Source organism: Lissotriton vulgaris, chromosome 4_1, assembly GCF_964263255.1.
Source record: "Lissotriton vulgaris chromosome 4_1, aLisVul1.2, whole genome shotgun sequence".
Taxonomy (NCBI): Eukaryota; Metazoa; Chordata; class Amphibia; order Caudata; family Salamandridae; genus Lissotriton; species Lissotriton vulgaris.
In genome coordinates this window covers 372,633,401-372,656,753 of record NC_141691.1, presented here as the reverse complement: position 1 = coordinate 372,656,753, position 23,353 = coordinate 372,633,401, and the positions used below count along the sequence as shown (strand labels likewise).

The window sequence follows — 23,353 nt, the reverse complement described above, 5'->3', positions numbered from 1 at the left end:
TTGGGCTGAAAGGCCTGCTAAAGTGGTGACTTACCTATACCGTAAGCAGTGCAAGTTGACATGGCACACAGGCAGTGTGCCATGTGGACTCTGTTTTGTCTGCATCAGGCCCTACACGCTTCAGTGGCAGTCTGCAGGGTCTAGGTGATGGGGTGCCTAGGTGACTCTCTTCAGTCCCAATGCCCTCGGTACCCAGGTACCATTTACTAGGAATTTACAGGCCTGAAGGACCAATTGTGGAATAGATTTGGGAAAGAGGCACTGGGGGCCTGGTTTGGAGGGACTATGTAAACATTGACTACTGAGGGTTCTCATCACTCTAAAAACAAAGAATAATAGATACAAAGTAAATCTTCGAAAGACATCTGTGCCGGAAAACTGTATTCCCAAGTTGTTTATTGTTGGTATCAATAGTACACCTAACTTTAAGTTAGCTTATATTTCTACTTCAAATCAGCAGGATTGTGATTTTATATGTATGCTGCACAGTCTATATTTGAAAAAGTAGCCTTATTTACATAACTCACATTTGACCTAAATTGTACATTTCATCTAGAATTTTATAATGTTCCTAATTTTTCTTCATTCAGGTTTTCAGAAACGATCTGCTCTACGATGCAACTCCATTAAACATTTTGAAAGTGCATATGTGGTTGAAACAAGAATCTGCGAAGGGTGAATGGCACTGGATCAATAATTGCAAAGTCACGCATTGAATTACAGGTCCTTAATGCTTGGCTTCTAAATTAAAATGTGCAATGATAATCGAAAGCCTTATTAAGTCTCTGTTGATTCCTATCTTTCACCATTAAAACTTTTGTCAGGTTGTGTTTAATTTCTTCCAAGTAACGCCTTGGCAATTCAGATGATTTTTGTGGTTGTAAATTATCATCTGGTTCTGCTTATTGTTGCACAAAGTCCAAAAATGAAAAGTTGCCCTCCATTTATTTTTTGCTGGAGTCTGATTTACCTGATGAACAAGTTTATAGTTATTGTTTGAAGGAGGGAGTTCAAGCAAATAAGCATCTACAGGGCGTGAAATCTTTAACATCAGCTATTCGTATATCAGGCTAATGGTGTTACCAATACATCACCATTGAGAAATGAATTCAATGCATCTCTATTTTAAAATATTGCTTTTTTTGGTGGGTTTTCTTTTTTTTCCGTACAGGTGTTGCTTGGTTATTTTTTTGATGTACCGTTTCTCACACATTTTTGCAGTGTTTCTGAATTAGTTCTCGCTTATACCACTTCCAAATGCGATTTAGGACTAAGATTACTGTTTTCATATGCCTTCTAGGACAGCGGGAACTTGCTAGAATGAATAAATTAAATGAACCTCTTGGCACACACGCTATTTTTTATAGAGCATGATAAACTTGATTTCCTTCAATTTAATGTCATCATGATTTGCTGACTTTGCTTTGTGCTACTACTGTACTGACGTTTGTGTATATTTGGATCTTTTTCTGGTAGTAACATTTTCTTTCAGTATATTTATAGTATTGTTAAAGCTTAAATATTTCACAATATATTGCATAGGGCGCATATGTGTGCTTTGCCCAAATGGGCGAAGGTCTTTCCCTTTGTTTTTGTTAACAAGTAAAAAAAAAATACCTGCCTGTAAAATTAAATAGAGTGAAGACTATAGACCATGTAAAAATATGCTTGATATGTGCCTGTCTAGTTTAGCCATGAAACTGGCTTCACAGATCTGGAAATTTGGTTACTGATTGTTACCTCTTTGTGTAAAACATAAAAAAAAAGAGCTAGAAATAATATGTTGTTTATTCAATCGCTGAACCATGTCTTGGAAGATCAGATGTAGTTAACTCATTTTTTTCCTTCGGTATTTCATAAAAGAAGCACATAAAGGTGGTGGAATGGGTAATAAAGCACACTGTCTTGAAATTGTGTCCTTTTGTCTTGTGAATGTAGTTCCCAAGTTCAAATACCAATTTTCATTGCTTCGAGCTTAGTTCATGTTTCATATATACTAATATGAAAGTTTAATCTAAATTACATTATTAATTTCACTTTGTGCTATTTCATTAGGCATGTGTTGAATGTGCTCACACTGTCATCAGTATTACATTGTAGCTTGTTTTTGAAAGCAAGCCCAAAAAAAGTCACCTTCTAAATTTAATCCTGCTAATCCAGAATTGCTTTAAACACTGTTTTTCAATACTTGTCGTGGTGTGTGTGTATGTATATGTGTGTGTATATATATATATATATATATATATATATATATATATATCTGTATGTATATACACACACATATATAATTTTCTGCTAGCTCATCTTTTTTGAGGAAGCTTTCATGAGCCATGCCACATTAATATGGCAAAACAAAGTTTGTTTCACAGTGTATTAGTAAAATAAGAAATTTTGTATTGAGCACTTCTAACCCTTCAATAAACATTAATCTAACATTTGTTGTGTTTCTTAAGTTAGAAGGATAATAGTATATGTTTTGCTGTATCATACACAATAAAAAAGAAAACGGAAGCTTACAAAAAAGTAAGTAAATATAGCCTTTGTTTAGCAGTTTGTCTAAACATACTGGATAGGACAGTTGATATATTTCTAAAAGTGCAGAACGTGCGTGGCGTAGTTTCATCCAAGCTGAAAAGTGATTATTTTATTTACATAATTTCAAAACATTTGGCGATGTCTATACAGTCAATTTTATTTCTCCTTTTGCCATAGCCTGGCTTGTTTTATTGGTGTAGGTTCTTTTTCCGACAAATGCCAGCAAGCAACAACCTCAGTACTTTTTACAGTTTGTGCCAGAGTGCACCCTAATTAGTAAGTTTCCCAAGTAAGGTAATGACACTCTGAGGCTCCTTGTGCTATAGGGTAGGTTATTTAGTTGAACAATAATCCACATTTGCAGTTTTATGTTCCACTTACAGCAAGGTTCATTGAAGACTGCAAAATATCGGGTATACATTGAAATCCATAAATGAATAAAAACATGCTTGTTAAATTTGTTCTTCTTGCTTATATAATAAGAGGCACCTAAACCAATCTGCTACATCAGCAGTTAGTTGCGCATAACGGTAGCATGTTTTTATTTAAGTGGTTATTGCTCTTCTGAAGGCAGTCATACAGATTTAAGTCACACCAAAAATACACACGAGTATACCCAATGCCATAATAGGGCATCTCATAGATACTTTACGTAAGTCCTGCAGTACGATGTAGGAGAAAGCACACAACTTCTTTGAAGTACACATCTCACCTTACTTCTGGTTGAGTATCATTTCTGGGATGACGCTGTACATTGCTGAGGTACGCAGAAATACATGTTATCCTGAGTTACCTGGTTCGAACTCCGATTCCCTTCACTTCATTTAAAAACTCTGCTAGCAAGAATCATTTTCTTCGAGCTCCGAGAGCAGTTTGTGGGCTTTATTGTGCAGATACTGTTATTTTTCCATTGCATTCTAGTTGGATAACCAAGTTTCTCCTTTTGTGCCCTGATTTTCTATGTAATGAGGTCCAGGAGTTAAGCTTTATTCTAACAGGTGGTATGAGTTAGAAACTCAGCTGTAGCAGGCACTGTGTACAAGAGCAATGTCCATTTAATGTTGTATGTTAAAGGAAAATAAGATTTGTGTTTTGCAAGTCAAGTATGATGTTAGCAGAATGTGCTGATCATACTGTACACTCCCCTGTTGGATTCAGAATATAACAAGCTGTTTTTCTTCAAAGAAGGTCTTTCGCTTTCAGGAATGGCTTGTGATCACTTTCTTGAAACCTGCAATGTATCAGTTAGTAAACAGGCTCTTTGAATATGTATTGCTCCTCATCGAGTTTAGTGTCCTACCTAAGAGACTTCTGTAGTTAAAGCCCCCCTTTTGACATGGTTACCCCCATTTTGTGCTTGGCATTTGATTTGAATTTGACTGAAGTGCTCTTGTTTCCTGCTGACCAGGTTCCCCAGTGCCAGTGTTCTTTGCCAAAAACAATATAACTGGCCGAGGATTTTGGTACAATATCAGCGTACAGTATTAACAGAGACAAAACTGACATGAGCTGGAATAACCCTGTCCCTATCCCAGAAGCAAAATCCAAAATCAGATACCTGGGGATCCATCTCACCCAAAACCTGGAAGAAACCCCTAAGACTAGCTTGCTAATAGTTGTAAAGGAGGTCAGAAAACTCCTGACTAGATGGAACACTCTACCTTTAAACATCTATGGTAGGGTGAACCTATTCAAAATGATAATCTTGCCAACGGTCACGTTTCTATTCAATTCCATTCCTTTAATCTTCAATAAAAAAGATATCTCTAATCTGCAGGGTAGGATTGGTTCTTTCATTTGGGCCTCAAAGTCTCCTAGAATAGCTTGGAAGAAGTTGAGGAGAGGATTAAAGTTTGGTGGATTGGCACTTCCAGACCTACTTCTTTATTGTTACGCCTTCCAATTCAAAAACTTTAGACTTCTAGCTAATAAGTTGGATTCTACTTCACACAGCAGACTTTTTCAGGCTATGTTATTAGACCTCCCATATAGTGCAGATTTTTTTTTGTTTAAGTTTGGAGACCAAAAGTTTTTTTTTTTTAAATTGCCTAAAGCTCCTTCGGACAGCCCTAGATAATTGGCAATGGATACGGAAAATTTTAGGCATTCCCTACTACCACTCTCAGGCCCCAATTTGGGACTCCCTCGGCACTCCGGAATGTTTAATGGATCAACTAGCTCTTCCGTTGAGGAAAGCTGGCTTTACAAAATTGGGGGACCTTTGTAGCGCTTCGACATTATTAAGCTGGGAAACTCTATCAAGCTTAACAGAGGGTACCATTACAAGATTTAAGTTTTATCAACTGTCTGCCTGGTGGGGAAGTCAGAACTGGAATACAGAAGAAGAGAGCCTTCCGTTTGAACTAATACTTAGGCAGAAGGGATGGAAGGGCGAGATTGCCGAGTGGTATAGAATTTTAGTAGGAAACAAGGATAATCTAGAGGCTGAAATAATTAAATTATGGGGTACCTCCACAATGCAGATTTCAGATGACTTAATAAAAGTCTGGACAGATTCCTTCACAATGTCTCAAAAAATTATTAAACCATCGAACTTGAGAAGAAACCACCTGTTTACAGTGTATAGGGCTTATTGGACCCCGGCGAAACTTTCAAAAATTTCTACAGTACTCTTGTCCAAGATGTAAGTTTCCAGCAGCAGATGATGCCCATATGTTCGCCGAATGTCCTGAAATAGGTAATTGGAGACAGGTGTGTGGATTTCTGGAAGAGGTATTGTTATTACCAATCATATGCACCCCCAGACTAGTTTTCTTTGGTTTTCTATCTGATTATGACATTAACAGCTTTATATCACAGTTTATTTTTTATGTGGTTGTCATCGCCAGAAGAGAGATCTGTAAAGAGTGGACATCAGAACTCCCTCCAAAATTTGCTGATTGTCTTAAAAATATCATGGCGGTGAGTAGATTAGATACACTATGTGGAGGGGTAAAGTCTGTTAAGCTTTGGTCTGCCTTAAAAACATGGTGCGAGAAATAATAACAAAAGTCCAATGATTATGCCAAGTGGTCTTGTCCTCCCTATGCAGCAAGTAACATCGCGAGAGGGAGTTGGACTGGAAACAACCTTACCTCTGTGCAACCTTCAACGGCTATCCACAAACATAAGGGCAGGAAAGGAAGGTTTGTGTCAGTGGCCTGAAGTACGCCCATTTAGAGCCAATATCTACTGGTGGCATATATGAGGACAACAACAAAAAAATATAACTATGTGATTGATCCTCACTTGGGCAAGACTTTTAACACCCTTGTAAGTCCCTAGTAAATAGTACCCCTGCTACCTAGGGCATGGGTACAAAAGAGGGTCCCTAAGGTCTACAGTTTGTATTGACACCCTATGGGACCCACCATCAAACTCCTGCATACTGCCATTGCATAGATGGTACAAGTGAACAGGGTAGCAATCATGATACATGTACTGGGCACTGGCCATTAAGAGTTCCCCAGCTACATGATTGCTTCACTGAAACCTATAGTGTTTGGCATCAAGACCCAGGCTTAATAAATCCATACTGTTGCCATTAATGGATTTATTAAAACATGCACCTAGAAGACATGCCCCCTGTAAACCTACCATCCTCTAGGGTACTGGCTGACTAGTGTAAAGCAACCTGCCACCACAGACTGGTTTCTGTTCTAAGATACCCTATGTTTTATTGGGTATTTACCTGCCTATTATTCCGATGCTCTGTATGACCACTACATTGATACCAGTTTTATCATGCTACTCACATATGTGACTTGTCTATTCCTACAACTCTATCCTTCCCTATAATGTAAAGCGCTCTTGATACCCTCCAGTGTCATGTTCTTGCTATACAAACCTTTATAAATAAAATGTGAGAACCCACGTTCTCTGAGGTAGAAAACAATACCTGCTTCAGCCGCAGATGTTGTCATTTCTCCCAAACAGGATGGCTAGTTATCAGCATGTCAAGGCAGGTGGCTTCAAAGGACTCTGCTGCCTTTGATATGCAATCCCAACTTCCCTGAGACAGTGGAAATGCCACTCCCTGCCCAGGGCCCATTTGGGACCAGGACTGGTGTGAAAATGAACTAGTCAAGAGACATGTTCACCATCAGGTTAGTTAAACCGGTAAGGTGGGGTATCTGTAGTGAATCCGAAAAGTAGAATTATTGATTTTTGGTGAAATTGGATACACTGGGTCAGGGTTACGCCCACTCTCCATAGGAAGAGGTCATATATGGGGTGTAGCCACCCGGAAGGTAAGTAGCCCATGGGCTACTACCCTACACTCCACTTAACGCCCCTAAATTGTGTATTTAGCTGGCACTAGGAACATGGATTCGAGAGGCACAAGAAGAGGACAAAGGAGTAAAGAAAGCAAGAACTGAGGACCAGCTATGGTCCTTTAGGCGCCAAAACCCTGCCTGCATCTGTCCTGACAATCTCAACAAACAAACTCGTCCCGCCGCATTTAATCTGCCAAGATCCACTGTGGGCTGCTAGCATCTCGCAAATTGCCAGCAATCTCCCTTGGAGCAGAGGAGCTACTCCCCTGACAGCAAAGTCCTGTCTACCGTGCTGCCTCTGCCCGGTTTCACCTTTACAACAGCTGTCCAGGAAGAGGTAGTAGTGCTTCAGGACGTCAGGACATTCCCTCCCCGCCCCCCCCGTCCTTGCCCCCTCCCCCAGTGCAAAGCCGGGACCAGTACCTGGGTTAGCAAACCAGTGCAGCAACCAAAGCATTTTTTTGTCCAATCAGGATTACAGCAACTCCCACCAAGACCTTGCAACCATCTAGGTAAGTCGGCTCTGCATAGACCCACATCGAGAGTGGGCAAGCTATCCTGATTTTTGTCCCCTCAACCGACACGACTGGCATCCATGGGTATCTGTGACACAATCCCAGCCGACCTAATCACTCTGCACCCGAGATCCCCAGCCTCGGTCTCGGTGAACCAACAGTTTCCTCACTCCCAGGTCCTTCACAAACCAAGGCTCTCTCCCAAAGTCCCTCTCTGCAACTTGTTAGTAGGTACTCCCCACTCTCCTTTGGCTTAGCGTGCAAAGCTACCAACCCGAACAGCACCTCTGCGCTCCAGAACAAGTGAACACTAACTGCTGGTGGTTCTTTGGACCATGGCCGCCTACCACCTAAGTCCAAAATGGAACACTGAAAACTATTGCAAATAATTGAAAGCAGTATATGCCTTTTTCCACCCATAGGAATGCATTGCCGCATAAAGAAGCATTTACGTTAAGATTTTACTTATCTATAACAATCAATATCTCGAAGTGCTTACTTGATCCCTAAGTTCTTGGAATTGAAATATATATATAAAAATGTGTCCTTTTTCTAAATCTTTCACAGATACATTTTTCTCATTTGTTGCCTCTGTGAATACAACCAATTCTTAGCACTACCCTCTAATAACCCTACACTGCTCGCTCACAGTACCACAAAAGAGAGAATGCAAGTTTGTGCCTCTGTAAGTGAGAGGTTTGCACAGTCTACCTCGTTTTGGTACACTATATAGAGACAGCTTCCTACAACTACATTGTGACCAGAAAAAGAGACATATAGCTCTGGTTGGGACATCGACCAGGCAAATAGAGCAGCGATCGAAGGCTCATCTTATCAATATTCCACTGAAAAAGATTACCCACTCACAACCAAGTTCTATGAGAATAATCAAAGTGGGTGCGAGGCGCATAGAACCTGTGCAATAAAATCAGAAGTAATCTTTGCCTTCCAGGTCATCATAACCAAATAAAACTGTGTGGTGTGTCAGCACTTAGAATGTAGAAATACATTTCAATTGCATTGTAATCCTAGGTCTGCTCACAACAGCAATGGAGTTGATGGAGCAAAGTGACCCGTTTGAAGGTGAGCTGTGGGTTATACCTCTTCCAGATCATTTTTATGGAAGGGGGAAGGTTGAGACCAAGACATTTCTGAGAAAGAGGGCTCCAATTTCAGTTTTATACCTCACTTAGAACTTCAGTACCGAAGTACCCTAACTCCACTAGACCACCAGCCCACATAGAAAATGAAGTAATATGTATATTTTATTGTATAAAAATATTAAGAGCCATTACATAAAATGTGTTAAATCCATCTCTTTAACAAATTTCATATTATCACTAAGTCACGTTTAATTAAGACGACAATATGGTAGATCTACAAATCATAGAAATTTCCCAATAAATTGGGTGTCAGTTGCAGAGAATCAGTAAACAATAGGGTCTCTGTTGGATCTACAATTGGAGACCCTGGGGTTTTGGGAGGGGACCATATATAATGGAGGTGCTCTCTTTCTACACAGATCACTACTGTTCCTACCTGAACCAAATAAAGACAGAGCGGGCAGAATGCTAATCATCAATGGATTATTACAAGGTAAAATGCTGACCATAGTTGTTAGATATGTGGCCAACTCTGGTTGGGACGCCTTTCTAATCTGGCTCATAGGCACAGCTTCTCTCTGCCGGCCACTTCTGTTAAAGAGACTGCCAAATCCATTCACCCATGGATTCTGACAGCAGCTAGACAATATGCACCTATTATTCAGTGATGTATGGGCCCCTGCTCAAAGCATGGCCCCTGGTTCCAGGATGAATTCAGGACGGCAAAGCTCTCTGTGTAGGGCTGAAAGGAAATGGTGTTGCAAGTATGACCAACTATAAAATCCTATTTCAAGCTTAAATGAAGATCTCAAATCCCAGGTTCGTGCTGCTAAGGCAGCCTTTTTCACGGGTTGTATCACTCAGTATACAAAAAGACTTTCAAAATCCATGTAATGAGCGATTTTAATGCTGTATAGGATCCGTCTGGTGAGACCACCAACTTAAACAAGAATACATTCCATTCCCACATACATCACTGTTTTATTAACACCATGGCTGCTTGAGAGATTACTCTCCGGTGCTGGGCCCTAATAGAAATGGATGTGGTCATGACAAGCTCAGCTCGTCATGAGCACACGAGCACTGTGCCGCTACGAAGGGGTTAACAATACCCTAACAACAGAAGAAGGTGACCAGGTCATGGGTGGTGTGTCGACCTGATGATACCAAAGGATAATAGGGGAGTGTGTGCCAAAGAGTAAAGAGAGAAAAGAGAGTCACTAGTGGCCAATAGAATTCCCATCTGACCACCCTCTTGGCGGAATTTCATCATCTGGGAATTATAAATCGACTCGAGCACCGTCCAAACCATGAGGTAGCGGTGCAGAGGTAACTGTCGATACATTGGCCACATTAGTGCTCAAAGGAATCATGCTAGTGAAGTGCAGTGCTTAGATAACGATGTGTGAAATAAAATTGGCTACCTAGAACAAAAGGGAATATTTAGTGTAAGATGTCTAGGTGTCAAAAAGATAAAAACCCGCCTTGTTGTCAAAACATGGGACAACATTATGGCGATGTGAGATGGTCAACATGTTTCAGCCGGTTTGAGCATTGCTCCGGCTTTCGTCAGGACCTAAATTGACAAAAATGCTACTGCAAACAAATTACACATAGACACTCAAGAATGTATAAGCGTGAAGTATAAAGTTTCTGTCTGGATACTATTATATCTACCACGAACTTGGAGCCCCAATGTCCGCTGGAGACAGTAAAAGTTCTTCTCCCTGTCGACAAAACACAAAATAAAAATATATAGAAACTACTCACTGGCATACACACAACCCCACCACCTCCCAGTAAACATACAGGAAGACACACATGCGGCGATAATTTACATCCCGCATTTCGGGAAAGCATACTAGCTTAATCATTCAGAGGCATTTCCTGCAAATGATACTCGCCCAGCATTGTGTGGGTGATGGCCTCACCTCGCCCGGCAACCGCTCGGGACAACTGAGGCCCCGCTCTAGAGTGTAGAAGAAAATGGACACAGTAAGCACCAAGTTCCACTGTGTCCTGCCAATTGGCTCTACACATATAACCTAAAAAACGTGTGGGACATTGTGCCTCTTGCCAAACTCGCCCCCCGCAAAGACCAACAATTTCATCTGGTTCATAGTGACTCTCGAAATGGGTATAGTAACCAATGCAACAATGAGGTTATTATTGGCTGGAATTCTCAAATGAGTCATGGCTAGAGCACGTACTATTACTACTCAGAATGGTACTACATAGTTACAAGGAGAGACCACAGACACAGAACTGGTCAGGGTCTCAAATAGAAGGGGCCGAAGTGTGGACAGCCCTGCACAGATACGAGGGCTAAGGACGCACTACAGACTCCTCCCGACTATATTGGTTCTGCTCATAATTAAGTAAGAGCTTAAAAAATGATTTAAATGAGGCTAGACTAGGCTTACCTGTCCGTCGGTACCTCACGCTCACATCGAGCGGAAGTGGAGGTACCGGCTGGACAACCCTCGTGGTTTAAATAACGGAGCCGGTTAGGTACGTGAAGACACAGGAAGTGACGACCGCGGACAAATGGGTCCGCCCCTGGGATCAATCCATCATATGCGTGCCCGTACTAACCCGTCCTGCGATGTACATGTAGCGTTTCAGGAAAGGTTAAGTTGTTTTCATGTTGTCCTAAAAACGACCGCTTAATTGTATTACAAAAGAAGCTATCAAACAAGGAGAGCGCCGAGCTCTCTGCGCATGTGATCATCTGGTGATACTATCCAGGAGGGGCTATGTGTCCCTGCGCATGCGTGAAATCAAATACAGGGATTACGTGGTTATTTTAGTCACGTAAGCTTATAAATCCCAAAACGAATACAGAGGGCAAAGACCTTCTATCAGAATGCTCGCGGAAGGAATGTAGTGAACGTTTCTTCATTCAGCAAAAAGCCGGCTTTGGTACCTGTGCGCATGCGCTCTAGTGGCAGCCTCGGTAGGGGCAGAAAAGAAAATCCCTGCGCATGCGTGTTGTTTTGTAAATCAAATGTAAATCAGGTTGACACAAAGCCTTGTATTTAGATTTTTGTAAAGAAGCAATATAAGAGCACATTTCAGACGAATACCTATTAGTTAATCGATAGTGTCTACAGAGCATGGTGAGAAGAAGTATGGAACAATTCTTCCAAGGTAGTCGGTCAAGGGCTGGTGAACGAGGCAGGCAGAGGCACGGTCCCTCAATTAATTCAGGTGAGCTAAGGGGTAAACGGAATGTGTTTACATCCCAAATATATATAGACCCGCAACCTAACGGTTGCTCATAAACTTCAACAAAACAGGTGTGTGGAGGGTCACGGGGTTTACCCCTTAGCTCACCTGAATTAATTGAGGGACCGTGCCTCTGCCTGCCTCGTTCACCAGCCCTTGACCGACTACCTTGGAAGAATTGTTCCATACTTCTTCTCACCATGCTCTGTAGACACTATCGATTAACTAATAGGTATTCGTCTGAAATGTGCTCTTATATTGCTTCTTTACAAAAATCTAAATACAAGGCTTTGTGTCAACCTGATTTACATTTGATTTACAAAACAACACGCATGCGCAGGGATTTTCTTTTCTGCCCCTACCGAGGCTGCCACTAGAGCGCATGCGCACAGGTACCAAAGCCGGCTTTTTGCTGAATGAAGAAACGTTCACTACATTCCTTCCGCGAGCATTCTGATAGAAGGTCTTTGCCCTCTGTATTCGTTTTGGGATTTATAAGCTTACGTGACTAAAATAACCACGTAATCCCTGTATTTGATTTCACGCATGCGCAGGGACACATAGCCCCTCCTGGATAGTATCACCAGATGATCACATGCGCAGAGAGCTCGGCGCTCTCCTTGTTTGATAGCTTCTTTTGTAATACAATTAAGCGGTCGTTTTTAGGACAACATGAAAACAACTTAACCTTTCCTGAAACGCTACATGTACATCGCAGGACGGGTTAGTACGGGCACGCATATGATGGATTGATCCCAGGGGCGGACCCATTTGTCCGCGGTCGTCACTTCCTGTGTCTTCACGTACCTAACCGGCTCCGTTATTTAAACCATGAGGGTTGTCCAGCCGGTACCTCCACTTCCGCTCGATGTGAGCGCGAGGTACCGACGGACAGGTAAGCCTAGTCTAGCCTCATTTAAATCATTTTTTAAGCTCTTACTTAATTATGAGCAGAACCAATATAGTCGGGAGGAGTCTGTAGTGCGTCCTTAGCCCTCGTATCTGTGCAGGGCTGTCCACACTTCGGCCCCTTCTATTTGAGACCCTGACCAGTTCTGTGTCTGTGGTCTCTCCTTGTAACTATGTAGTACCATTCTGAGTAGTAATAGTACGTGCTCTAGCCATGACTCATTTGAGAATTCCAGCCAATAATAAACTCATTGTTGCATTGGTTACTATACCCATTTCGAGAGTCACTATGAACGAGATGAAATTGTTGGTCTTTGCGGGGGGCGAGTTTGGCAAGAGGCACAATGTCCCACACGTTTTTTAGGTTATATGTGTAGAGCCAATTGGCAGGACACAGTGGAACTTGGTACTTACTGTGTCCATTTTCTTCTACACTCTAGAGCGGGGCCTCAGTTGTCCCGAGCGGTTGCCGGACGAGGTGAGGCCATCACCCACACAATGCTGGGTGAGTATCATTTGCAGGAAATGCCTCTGAATGATTAAGCTAGTATGCTTTCCCGAAATGCGGGATGTAAATTATCGCCGCATGTGTGTCTTCCTGTATGTTTACTGGGAGGTGGTGGGGTTGTGTGTATGCCAGTGAGTAGTTTCTATATATTTTTATTTTGTGTTTTGTCGACAGGGAGAAGAACTTTTACTGTCTCCAGCGGACATTGGGGCTCAAAGTTCGTGGTAGATATAATAGTATCCAGACAGAAACTTTATACTTCACGCTTATACATTCTTGAGTGTCTATGTGTAATTTGTTTGCAGTAGCATTTTTGTCAATTTAGGTCCTGACGAAAGCCGGAGCAATGCTCAAACCGGCTGAAACATGTTGACCATCTCACATCGCCATAATGTTGTCCCATGTTTTGACAACAAGGCGGGTTTTTATCTTTTTGACACCTAGACATCTTACACTAAATATTCCCTTTTGTTCTAGGTAGCCAATTTTATTTCACACATCGTTATCTAAGCACTGCACTTCACTAGCATGATTCCTTTGAGCACTAATGTGGCCAATGTATCGACAGTTACCTCCGCACCGCTACCTCATGGTTTGGACGGTGCTCGAGTCGATTTATAATTCCCAGATGATGAAATTCCGCCAAGAGGGTGGTCAGATGGGAATTCTATTGGCCACTAGTGACTCTCTTTTCTCTCTTTACTCTTTGGCACACACTCCCCTATTAACCTTTGGTATCATCAGGTCGACACACCACCCATGACCTGGTCACCTTCTTCTGTTGTTAGTTTAGTAGTAGGGGCATAAGGGGACAGGTCGTTAAATAACACCCCGTGACCCTCCACACACCTGTTTTGTTGAAGTTAACAATACCCTAACACAAGTAACATCCATATCTGGCATAGGCCAGATAACTGAGATGGACCATGCGTCGGCCGCCATGGATATTGGAATGCAACATAAACCACCCAACCCGAACAGTGGTTCCACCTCATGTATTTGAGAGATCAAGTCTTCAAGGAGGAAGGATAAATTACTTAACTGTAATCCTAGTTCTCTTCCAGGGCTATCCTTATCAAAGTCATAAGCCGTGAATATCCCCGCCCTTGTGCTGGACTACGAAGTATATTAAATATGTATATAGAACTTAATCTATATATACATATATCGTTTTTCCATAATTAAGAAAAAAATGCAGCCTGAAACAAAGCTATACAATGCTTCTATAAATTACATTTGTATAATTCCACCTGCATACACATAGGAAAAAAACTGGAAAGTATAGAGCCACTCCTACTCTTTGTTAAACTGCACATACTGCAGTGCAATAGTCAAGGCATTGTTAGGACATAGGCTGCATTGGAACACACAAAAGAGTACAACATGAAAAAAACTGGCACTGTGACTTTAAGGCAGCCATGACCCCCTGCCTCCCATCATGACTCAGCGGGTGACATCAGTTCTTTGCAGAGATCCAAAGATCAGGACACAGATGACTTATTGCTCGAACATTAGTCCAAGGAAGGAGTGGGTGGGTTGCTTATGACTTTGAGGATACCCCTTTAAGAGAACTCTGATTACAGGTAATTAACTTATCCTTCTCTTCCAGTGGATCCTCATTAATAGCCATAAGCAGTAAATCGAATAGCTAGCCCATCCCCTACCTCCGTGGATAAATGACTAAGAATCACAACCTGCTGATTACAGCATTGAAATACATTTCTCATAGTGTCTTGGCCTAATTAGCATCTGTATCCAAATTGAGACTGTCTCATATTAATGTATGTACCGCCCTCCAAGTGGCTGCTTAGCAGAGCTCAGAGATGGGAGCATTCTGGAGCAGGGCCACAGTCTCTACTTTCCCCGTTGTGGAGTGTGCAACTGGTAAGCCAGGTTGATACACAACTATCCATCTGGAGATAGATCGTTTGGATGCTGGGAAACCTGTTGTGGAACCATAATTAACAAACAAATCATCAGAATCCCTAAGGGTCTTGGTTTTGTTCAGGCAGAACTTTTAAGGTCTGGAGAGTGGAGATACCTCTCATCTGGTGTTGCTGAGTTAGAAAAGAAGGTGGGAAGCGAAATGCTTTGATTAATGTGAAAATCAGACACCACCTTAGGCAAAAAGTAAGGGTGGGTTCTCATCACTACCCTGTTGCTGTAAAAAACTGCACAGCTCTTTAGAGCAGTGGGCTTGGATTTTGCTCACTCTGCGAGCCGAGGGGATTGACACTAATAAAACAGTTTTCCACGTGAGCAGTTGAGGATCGCTTCCAGGGTGAGGAAAGGGAGCAAAGTAGAGGGAAGACCTTATGTAAAACCTGCAAAAATTCCTTTGCCTCTGGAAGTAGGGAAACTTTCTATAAGCCGTAATGTGAACTTTGATGGAAGCAAACTGTAAACCTGAATTGCCCAAATGTATGATATATGGCAATATTCCCTCTTACCCCAGTAGTGGATGGAAACCCTTTTACACACGCCACATATAGAACCTTTTCCATTAAAGTGCATAAAAGCTCCACGTGGAAGATCTTTTTGGTTCCTTTACTATGTTCATGCACTCCAGAAGAAGTCCTAGATGGCCATATTGAGGGAACTCGAAAGCCATCCTGTCAAGTTCAGTGAAGAAAGGCTGTGGTGATGGATTCTCTGCTTGGATAGGAGATCTTGTCTGCATGGAAGCCTCCTGTGTGGTCGCTCTGAGAAGTGTAGCAGTGGCCAGTTCAGAGTGATCAGAATCATCTTTGCTCTGGAGCAGTACAGCTTGGTTATGACATAGGGATTAGAGAAAGTGGTGGAAAAGTATACAAAAAGCCCCACGACCAATCCATCAAAAGGCCATTCCCACTTGTCCCCAGGCAGTAATATCTTGAGGCGAAGTCTTGGCATTTTTTGTTGGTGTCGTCTGCAAAGAGATCTATATGCAGTTGGCACCATTCTTTGAAAAGGTCTGCAACTACTTAGCCATGTCTGAACTGGGGTGGCAGAGTGGGCTAAAGAACGGTGATGGATTAAACCCAGATCTTTTGACTGGGTGTGAGTGTTTGGTTCAGATGCTTCGTTCATTACCACCCCCGTTGTATCACTTTTGGCTGCCATAAGTGTGGCAGGGTATGCTCAGACGTGAGTCCCTTGCTCACTTTGCCACTGGATTCAAGCAAGCCGGGCTGAAGACGGCTGGAATGCCAGAAACCGATCCTCGGAAGCTTGTTTCCGGTCCAGGGAAGGCATGGCTTGGCAGTTCGGGCTGGACTGTACCCATGAGGCACAGGGTCAGACTGATTTGTATATAGCCATGTCTGAACTGGGGTGGCAGAGTGGGCTAAAGAACGGTGATGGATTAAACCCAGATCTTTTGACTGGGTGTGAGTGTTTGATTTATTCAGATGCTCCGTCCATTACCACCCCCTTTTATATCACTACTTAGTCGTGCAGCACCCAATCTTGATGCCTTGTGAAATGACGATTCAGAGCACCTGCTTGAGTGTTTTGCTCCCCTGGAAGGGGGACTGCTGAAATGGTGAGGAGCTTGACTAGGAGCCAATGTCAAATCGCCTGATCCTCCAGGGAGAAGGGGCGAGAACGGGTACCTCCTTGCTTGTTCAGGTAGAACATCGTTGTCTTGTCCGTCTGGATCAGCAAGGAGCTGTTGTCAGTAGAGGGTTAGAATGCCTTGATGGCTAGATGTACCACCTTTAGCTCCAGCATATTGATGTGATATGCCAGCTCCTTGGTTGACCATAGACCCTGTGTTTGAAGAGGACCCATGTGGGCCCCCAACCCTGGAGCAATGCATCAGTGATCACTGTGTTAGCGGCGTTTGGTGAAACGGGACTCCCGCCAGGAGGTTCTTGTGCCGAGACCAACATGGAATCGAAGCTCGCGCTGACTGCGAGAGACTGTTCTTTTCCTCCCATTGAGCTGTACATTGGTCACATTTGTTTTCCAAAACCTGCTGCAAAGGACGCATCCTCAATATGACATTGGGGGGCTAGGAAGATCCATGATGCCATCGACCCCAAGAGCGAGGCAACATGTCTGACTGTCGGCTGAGGAGAAGACAGATGCACTTTAAGTGATCGACAATATGCTCTCTTCCGAAGGATACTCTCTTCCTGACTTGGAGTCCAGTGTTCCTCCCAGGTAATGAATCCTTTGTGTCGGCTAGGAGACCGATTTGCTAAAAATGACTTGGAGACCCAGCCGTTCAGGTCAGACAAGTCCGATTACGCTCTAGAGAGAGATGTGGAGAAGCATGCTTTAGCAGCCAGTCGCCCAGAGAAGGGTAGATGAAAAGTCCTGCATTTGGTGAAGGCTTGAGGGGCCGACTTTATTCAGAAGGGTAACACTTTGAATTGGTAATGCTTGGTTCCTACCATGAAGTGTAGAAACTTACAATGTGCCCGGATGATTGGAACATGAAAATACGCATCCTGTAAGTCTATTGAGCACATACAGCCTCCCCGGTGCTGGTGAGGATACATTTGATGGAGAGCTCGTATGCAAACATTTTCTTTGTGGATGCACTTGTTCAGGAGGCATAGGTTCAAGATTGGCCTGAACTCTGGTTTGGGGCTTTCTTTCATTCCAAAAAATAGAGAGTACACTCCTTTTCCGCTTCGAGAGGGAGGAACTTCCTCTATTGCTTACTTTTAGTAGTAGAGTGGACACTTCTCGTTGCAGCAGCTGTAACTGATTTTGCTGTGCGGATTGTGGGTGGATGACAAAACTGTAGAGTACACCATTGTTGAACCATATGCAATACCCATTGATCTTTTGTAATGTTACATCACTCTTGTAGATACTCCCCCCTACCTCCCCCACTGGAGTTGAGAACTGTGACAGAGGATGTGACTACTCATTGTATAGCTGGGACATTTGTAGAGGAGGACTGGTGTGGTGCTCTGCAGCCACACGTAAAGCGGCAACCTTGGTACTGTGCTCTAGGTTGATGGTGCTGTTGCTGCAGAGATCTTTTGGGGGGCTTGAACCCTCTGATGAGAAGGCCTGCAATTATATGGCCTGTATCTGCAACAAATCTTTTTTCTTCTCCAGGCCTACCACCTTTGGTGTCTAGTTCCGCTTTCATTTTGGCCTTTTCGTCATCCTTATGGTACCCAAAGAGAGTGTGACCATGCAAAGGCATATTCAGGATGCGTTGTTGCGCTTCTGGTTTAAGTGCACCGAGCCGGAACCAAGAGGAGCATAGAGAATATGTCATGCACATAGGAATACGCTGCCGGGGTCGTACCATTGGCTGCCGCACTTATCATTTGATTAGCCATCAGGCTGCCTTCCTAAAGAACCTCCTCAAAATCCAGCCGATTTTTGGGGAGCTTGTCCTTGAATCTTTCCAAGGAGTCCCATAAGGACCTGTCGTAGCAACCCAAGAGGTCCGATGCGCTCTGAACACTTTTGGAAAGGAAGCTACCACAAACTTTCCTGTCTCCGAATTCCTGGGTTCTGCTTTCCTTCTCTGGAGGAACAGTCGATGAAGACGCAACTGCATTAGTCGTCTTTGCTGCTGCAATAAGCACTGAATCCGAAGTAGGATCTACTGTAAAAAAAAAACAGTGGATCTTGCTATGGTGCCTTGTTTTTTTAAATCCTAGCAGGAGCTGACTTAAGGGTCGCAGAAGTGAGAAAGGTGTCCATTTCCAGCTGAATGAGCCCGTGCACCAATGGCAGCAAAGGTCTTGATGCTGACCTCTGGTGCCGATTTTCAAAAATAATCGATGTCGGAGCTTTAGCATGCCTTAAATTAATTTATAGGCTCCTTTAGCCAATACCTTGTGAAAAGTGTTTATATCATCCACTGGCAAGACTCTTGAAGGAGGGCTGACTGTCAGAGTAGGAGAGTAGTCCCTCTCCCTCTCCTACTCTGCGTGGAAGAGAACCATGTGGGAGACAAATGCCTAGGCAGTGTATGATGGGTTGGTGTGGTCTTCTGGCCGGAGGACCTCTGGAAACAGTTAATGTTAATGTTATGGGTGTCTTAAATAGTGCTCGGCTACTCCAAGGAGTGTCCCGGCGCTTTCAAACCCACAGCAGACTAACAGAAAGCAGAGGGAGGAACGTAAAGAAAAACAGCAGATCACTGTCCATAGAGTCATGTCTTCAGGCCTTTTCTAAAGGCCAACAGGTTTGAGATACCGCGAAGCGACAAAGGGAGGGCATTCCAGAGCTTGGGAGCCAGGTGTTTAAAAGAGCGCCCCCCCCACCCTTGCTTTCCTGACAGAAGGAAGCGTGGCCAGACCAAGAGATTCTGATCTTAGGGATCTGACAGGCTTGTAAAAAGCAAGGCATTTCTGAATATATACAGCTCCTACAGCATGGAGAGCCTTATGTGCCAGCGTAAGTGTTTTAAAAATAATCCGCTTGCGAATAGGGAGCCAGTGTAGGGAGTGTAAAAGGTCCGAGGCTCTCGCGCGGCGCGGCAGACCAAAGACTGCCCGAGCCGCCGAATTCTGGACCACCTGAAGTTTCTGTAAGAGATAGTCGGGAAGACCCAAATACAAAACATTTGAGTAGTCCAGCCTAGAACAGATGAGAGCCTGGACAGTGGTTTTCCTATGCGCAAGCGGGATGAGGGGAAGAAACTTGCACAACATTTTAAGGAGATCAAAGCAGGCCACCAATTCTGCCACTTAGGGTCTGCCTGACACCCGAGGAAAAGCACCTCAGATTTTCCAGGGTTACATTTGAGGCTGTTTCGCTGAAACCATTCGAACACAGCCTCAAGACACCCACGGATGCTCTCCTCGTTGAACTCAGCCCCCTTCCCACACGTGAAAAGGAGTTGCGTATCATCAGCGTATGATACGATCTGAACCCCAAAAGACTCAGCCAGCACCGCCAAAGGGGTCAGAGAAATATCCACAGCTTGCACAAGCAGAGCCAGAGGTGAAGGGTGTAGTGGGCTGCAATAGTCCTGAGTCTGATCCACTTGCCCAGTTTCTGTGTTTTGCCAGTGACGCACTAGTAGCAACCATCTAAGAGAGTGGTGCACAGAACTTTCAGAGGGGGGATCTCTCTTCTTCTGAGTGTCCAGTTGTGCCTCTGTTCTTGTCCCCCTGTCAGGGGAAGGAGAGCGAGAGGTGCCCTGCACTGAAGACCTTGTTCAAGATCCTTTCCTCAAAGGTAGGCAATGGAGTAGACGTTGAGATGACGGACTGGCCTCTAGAGGCCGAGCCTCTGCTCGCTGTTGGATGCGACTGCCTGGACGCCAAGCTTCTCTGCACCACTGAAGATGTTGTGGCACAATGTCCTTTTAAGCCTGATCTTTGCTAGTACTTCAACTTTGAGCACAGTTGCATCAAAATTGGAGGCCCACCATAGGCTGATGTCGAGCTTTTGTTGAGATTACGTTGATGGAGCCCTGTGCCTTGAAGTCGGAGGTGAAAGTAATGTCACCGACGTAGATCAGTGTATCAATGTCGCACGCCTGGAAGGAGACAGATATGGTAGTCTTGACGTATATCCCCTACGAGCAGACGCCAACAGTGATGGGTGTCTCAATGTTGAGTGTCATTGGGCTGACGCCAACTGAGGTTCCTGTCTCAACATTGAGTGCTGCTGTGTCAACTTCAACAGAGATTCCAGTCTTGAAATTGACCGTCACCAGGTTGACTCCAATGGAGATTCTCACCTTGATGTTGAACGTCGTTGGTTTGACAATAACGGAGACTGATGCCCCAACGTTGACCGTTGTTGAGTTGACGGCAGTGGAGTAGGCTGGTCCGATGTCGCTCGTTAGCGTTTTTGTGCCGGCGATGAGACTAGGTGGATGTTTCAGTTGGCGTAGCTCCAACCGCCTACTGCGGTGGTAATGTCGGTGGTGATACCTGTGAAGCCAGTCTGCTTTACTTAGTCTTTTTCGACGCCGATGGAGATCAGATGGGAATCTTACTTCTAGAAATAGATCAGGTTCTCCTCTTCCGCTTCACAGGTGAACTTCCCCTTGATTCAGAAGATTTCTGTCTCTCCAAGAGACCATACAGACAAATCCTTTCTCTATCCTTGAGAGTGCGCCTGGATACGTTTTTGCAATGATGGCAAATGTCAGGAATATGCGTCTCTGGAAGACACAGAATACAGACAACATGGGTGTTTGTTTTAGCCTTCTGACAGAAAAAAGTACTAAATTCTTTCAGCAAATGATATTTCCTCTCACCAACAGATAAGATGTAGAAAGAGAGAACTACCAAAAAATGCAATACATTTTTTGACAAAAAGTCAAAAAAAAAAGAGCTCAAACTCCAGGGTCCTGACTGAAGGAGCCGGAAAGGAAAACTGACCTAACTCACCCCTGAGGTATGATGGGAGGGGAGGGGGGGACGGGGACGGGAAGGTGGGGGCGTTCATGGTTGCCTTTTTCTATTCTATTCTATTCTGTGTTCCTATGCAGCCTATGGGCTAACAGTGCCTTCACTATTACATTGCAGTTTAATAAAGAGAGTACGAGTGTCTATTTTTAAAACTGAACCTCAGTTAATCACTAAACAACTTACCTGCAAGACAGCGTTCGCTGTCTATGTGCTGCAGTGCCCCTGTGAGCTACGATATGTGGGTAGTACCCGCCTGCCGGCTCACAGGCGTATATTGCAGCACATAAGAGCAATCAATACGAAGGACCAATCTTATCCCGTAGCTCGCCATTTTGAGAGCACCCACGACAGTGACCCTAGACATCTGACATATTATATCATAGATAGTGTCTTGCCCCTGAAAAGGGGTGGGAATAGAGATGCACTTCTTAGGGTCCTGGAGACGCGCTATATTCTTGAATTAGACAGTCGCACTCCAGGAGGGCTCAACGCCAGCGAGGAATTGTATACCTGTTTATGATAACATTCTTATAAGCAGAAAGGGTAAATCACCAACACATGATACTTTTGGGACCATTGGGAGTTATTAATGAATTGTCTACATTAAGTATGATAAATCACTCTCCATAGATTCAGGTCATATAGTACATTATTTTTGGGTGTATTTGTTTACAGGGTATACATTTCAACTTCAGGATTTATTTGCTTTAGTAGGGGCTCCTACTTTAGCTTTTGTGTATTGAATATTTTCTTGGGATTATCATTAATGTTTTTAACTATATGAATTCTGCACTGGAAAACAGCACTTTCACTTTTTCAAACTATTTGCACTATGCTCTGATTGCTGCTCTTTACCATTTGCATTGGATTTCAGTGTTACAAAAATTCCTAAATCCACAAATTGTGAATTAGCACGAAGCACTTTATCATAACCCCACAGGTGGTATATGTCGTTTTTTTGAGCTTTTTCCTTTGGAAACAATTTGAGATTTTTTCTATTAACTTCAATGAAAAGTTTTTAGCAAATACAATACATATATTTATTTAATGTATATATGTTGTGTATTTTAGGCATACTTTGCACAATTTTTTATCTTTGAGCAAACGTAAATACTCACTGTGAGTTTAATTGTTTTTTGAATGTATAGACTTTGGCTATTCATTCATAGTCTTTCGTTTGTTTCATGTGAAAAAGCCTAATGAATTACTAGTAGGAGGCGGTAATGTTGAAGTCCGCCCTTTGTGTTGATTATTTAAATCCAATGCAGGTAATGTGACCTTACCATGTGATCAAGACTGTAGAGACAGTCGAAACGCGTAATGGCGGACAGGCTCAGCAACATGCATCAATAAAGCACCCTGTTGTTTAGCACTAAAGTTGGGTTCAGCTCTTCGTTCTTTTGACCGATTGATTATAATAATTGGTGGCGCAGGTTTGTGCCGGGACGAGTTTTGTCTCATACATATATATATATATATAGGGAGAGAGATATATGAATTTTTTTTTATATACTCCGGGGTACCCACACATGGGTGGGAATATTCACTGCTTATTACGTTAATGAGGATCCTCTGAAAGGGAACATCACATACTATTTTTAAGAGAAGGATAATGGATCACAGAAGCACTTTAACACAGTTTTGTGTAGCAACAGGATGTCTCATGTCAGATGGCAGGAAAATATATCAACTATATAGAACACAACAAAAGCAAGAACTTCTAATTGTGGATGTGATATTTAGAGCACCCCCCTCCTCATGATTACTGAGCACAGTAAGAGCCATCGGAGGACAAATTCAGTCTTATGATCCAAATAGAGCTGAGTTGGCCCTTAGACTGAAAAATGTATACCACACACGCAGCAACAAAATAGGCTTTGTATTAGCGAAACAGGACAAAAACCGGAAAGGGGCTATGTCTACGAAATCTTGAAAAAATTAGGGAAGT

General features: G+C 43.2%; 1 protein-coding gene across 1 annotated transcript in view; it reads left to right on the top strand.

Annotated features, from left to right (window-relative positions):
- Positions 1-2,433, top strand: part of ITM2A (integral membrane protein 2A) — a 107,250-nt gene extending 104,817 nt beyond the window's left edge. Inside the window, exon 6 of the mRNA XM_086918751.1 lies at positions 591-2,433. Within this exon, the coding sequence (XP_086774877.1) occupies positions 591-679 (89 nt within the window). The 3' untranslated portion in view covers positions 680-2,433. The remainder of the gene's footprint in view (positions 1-590) is intronic.
- The last annotated feature ends 20,920 nt before the right edge of the window (positions 2,434-23,353 follow it).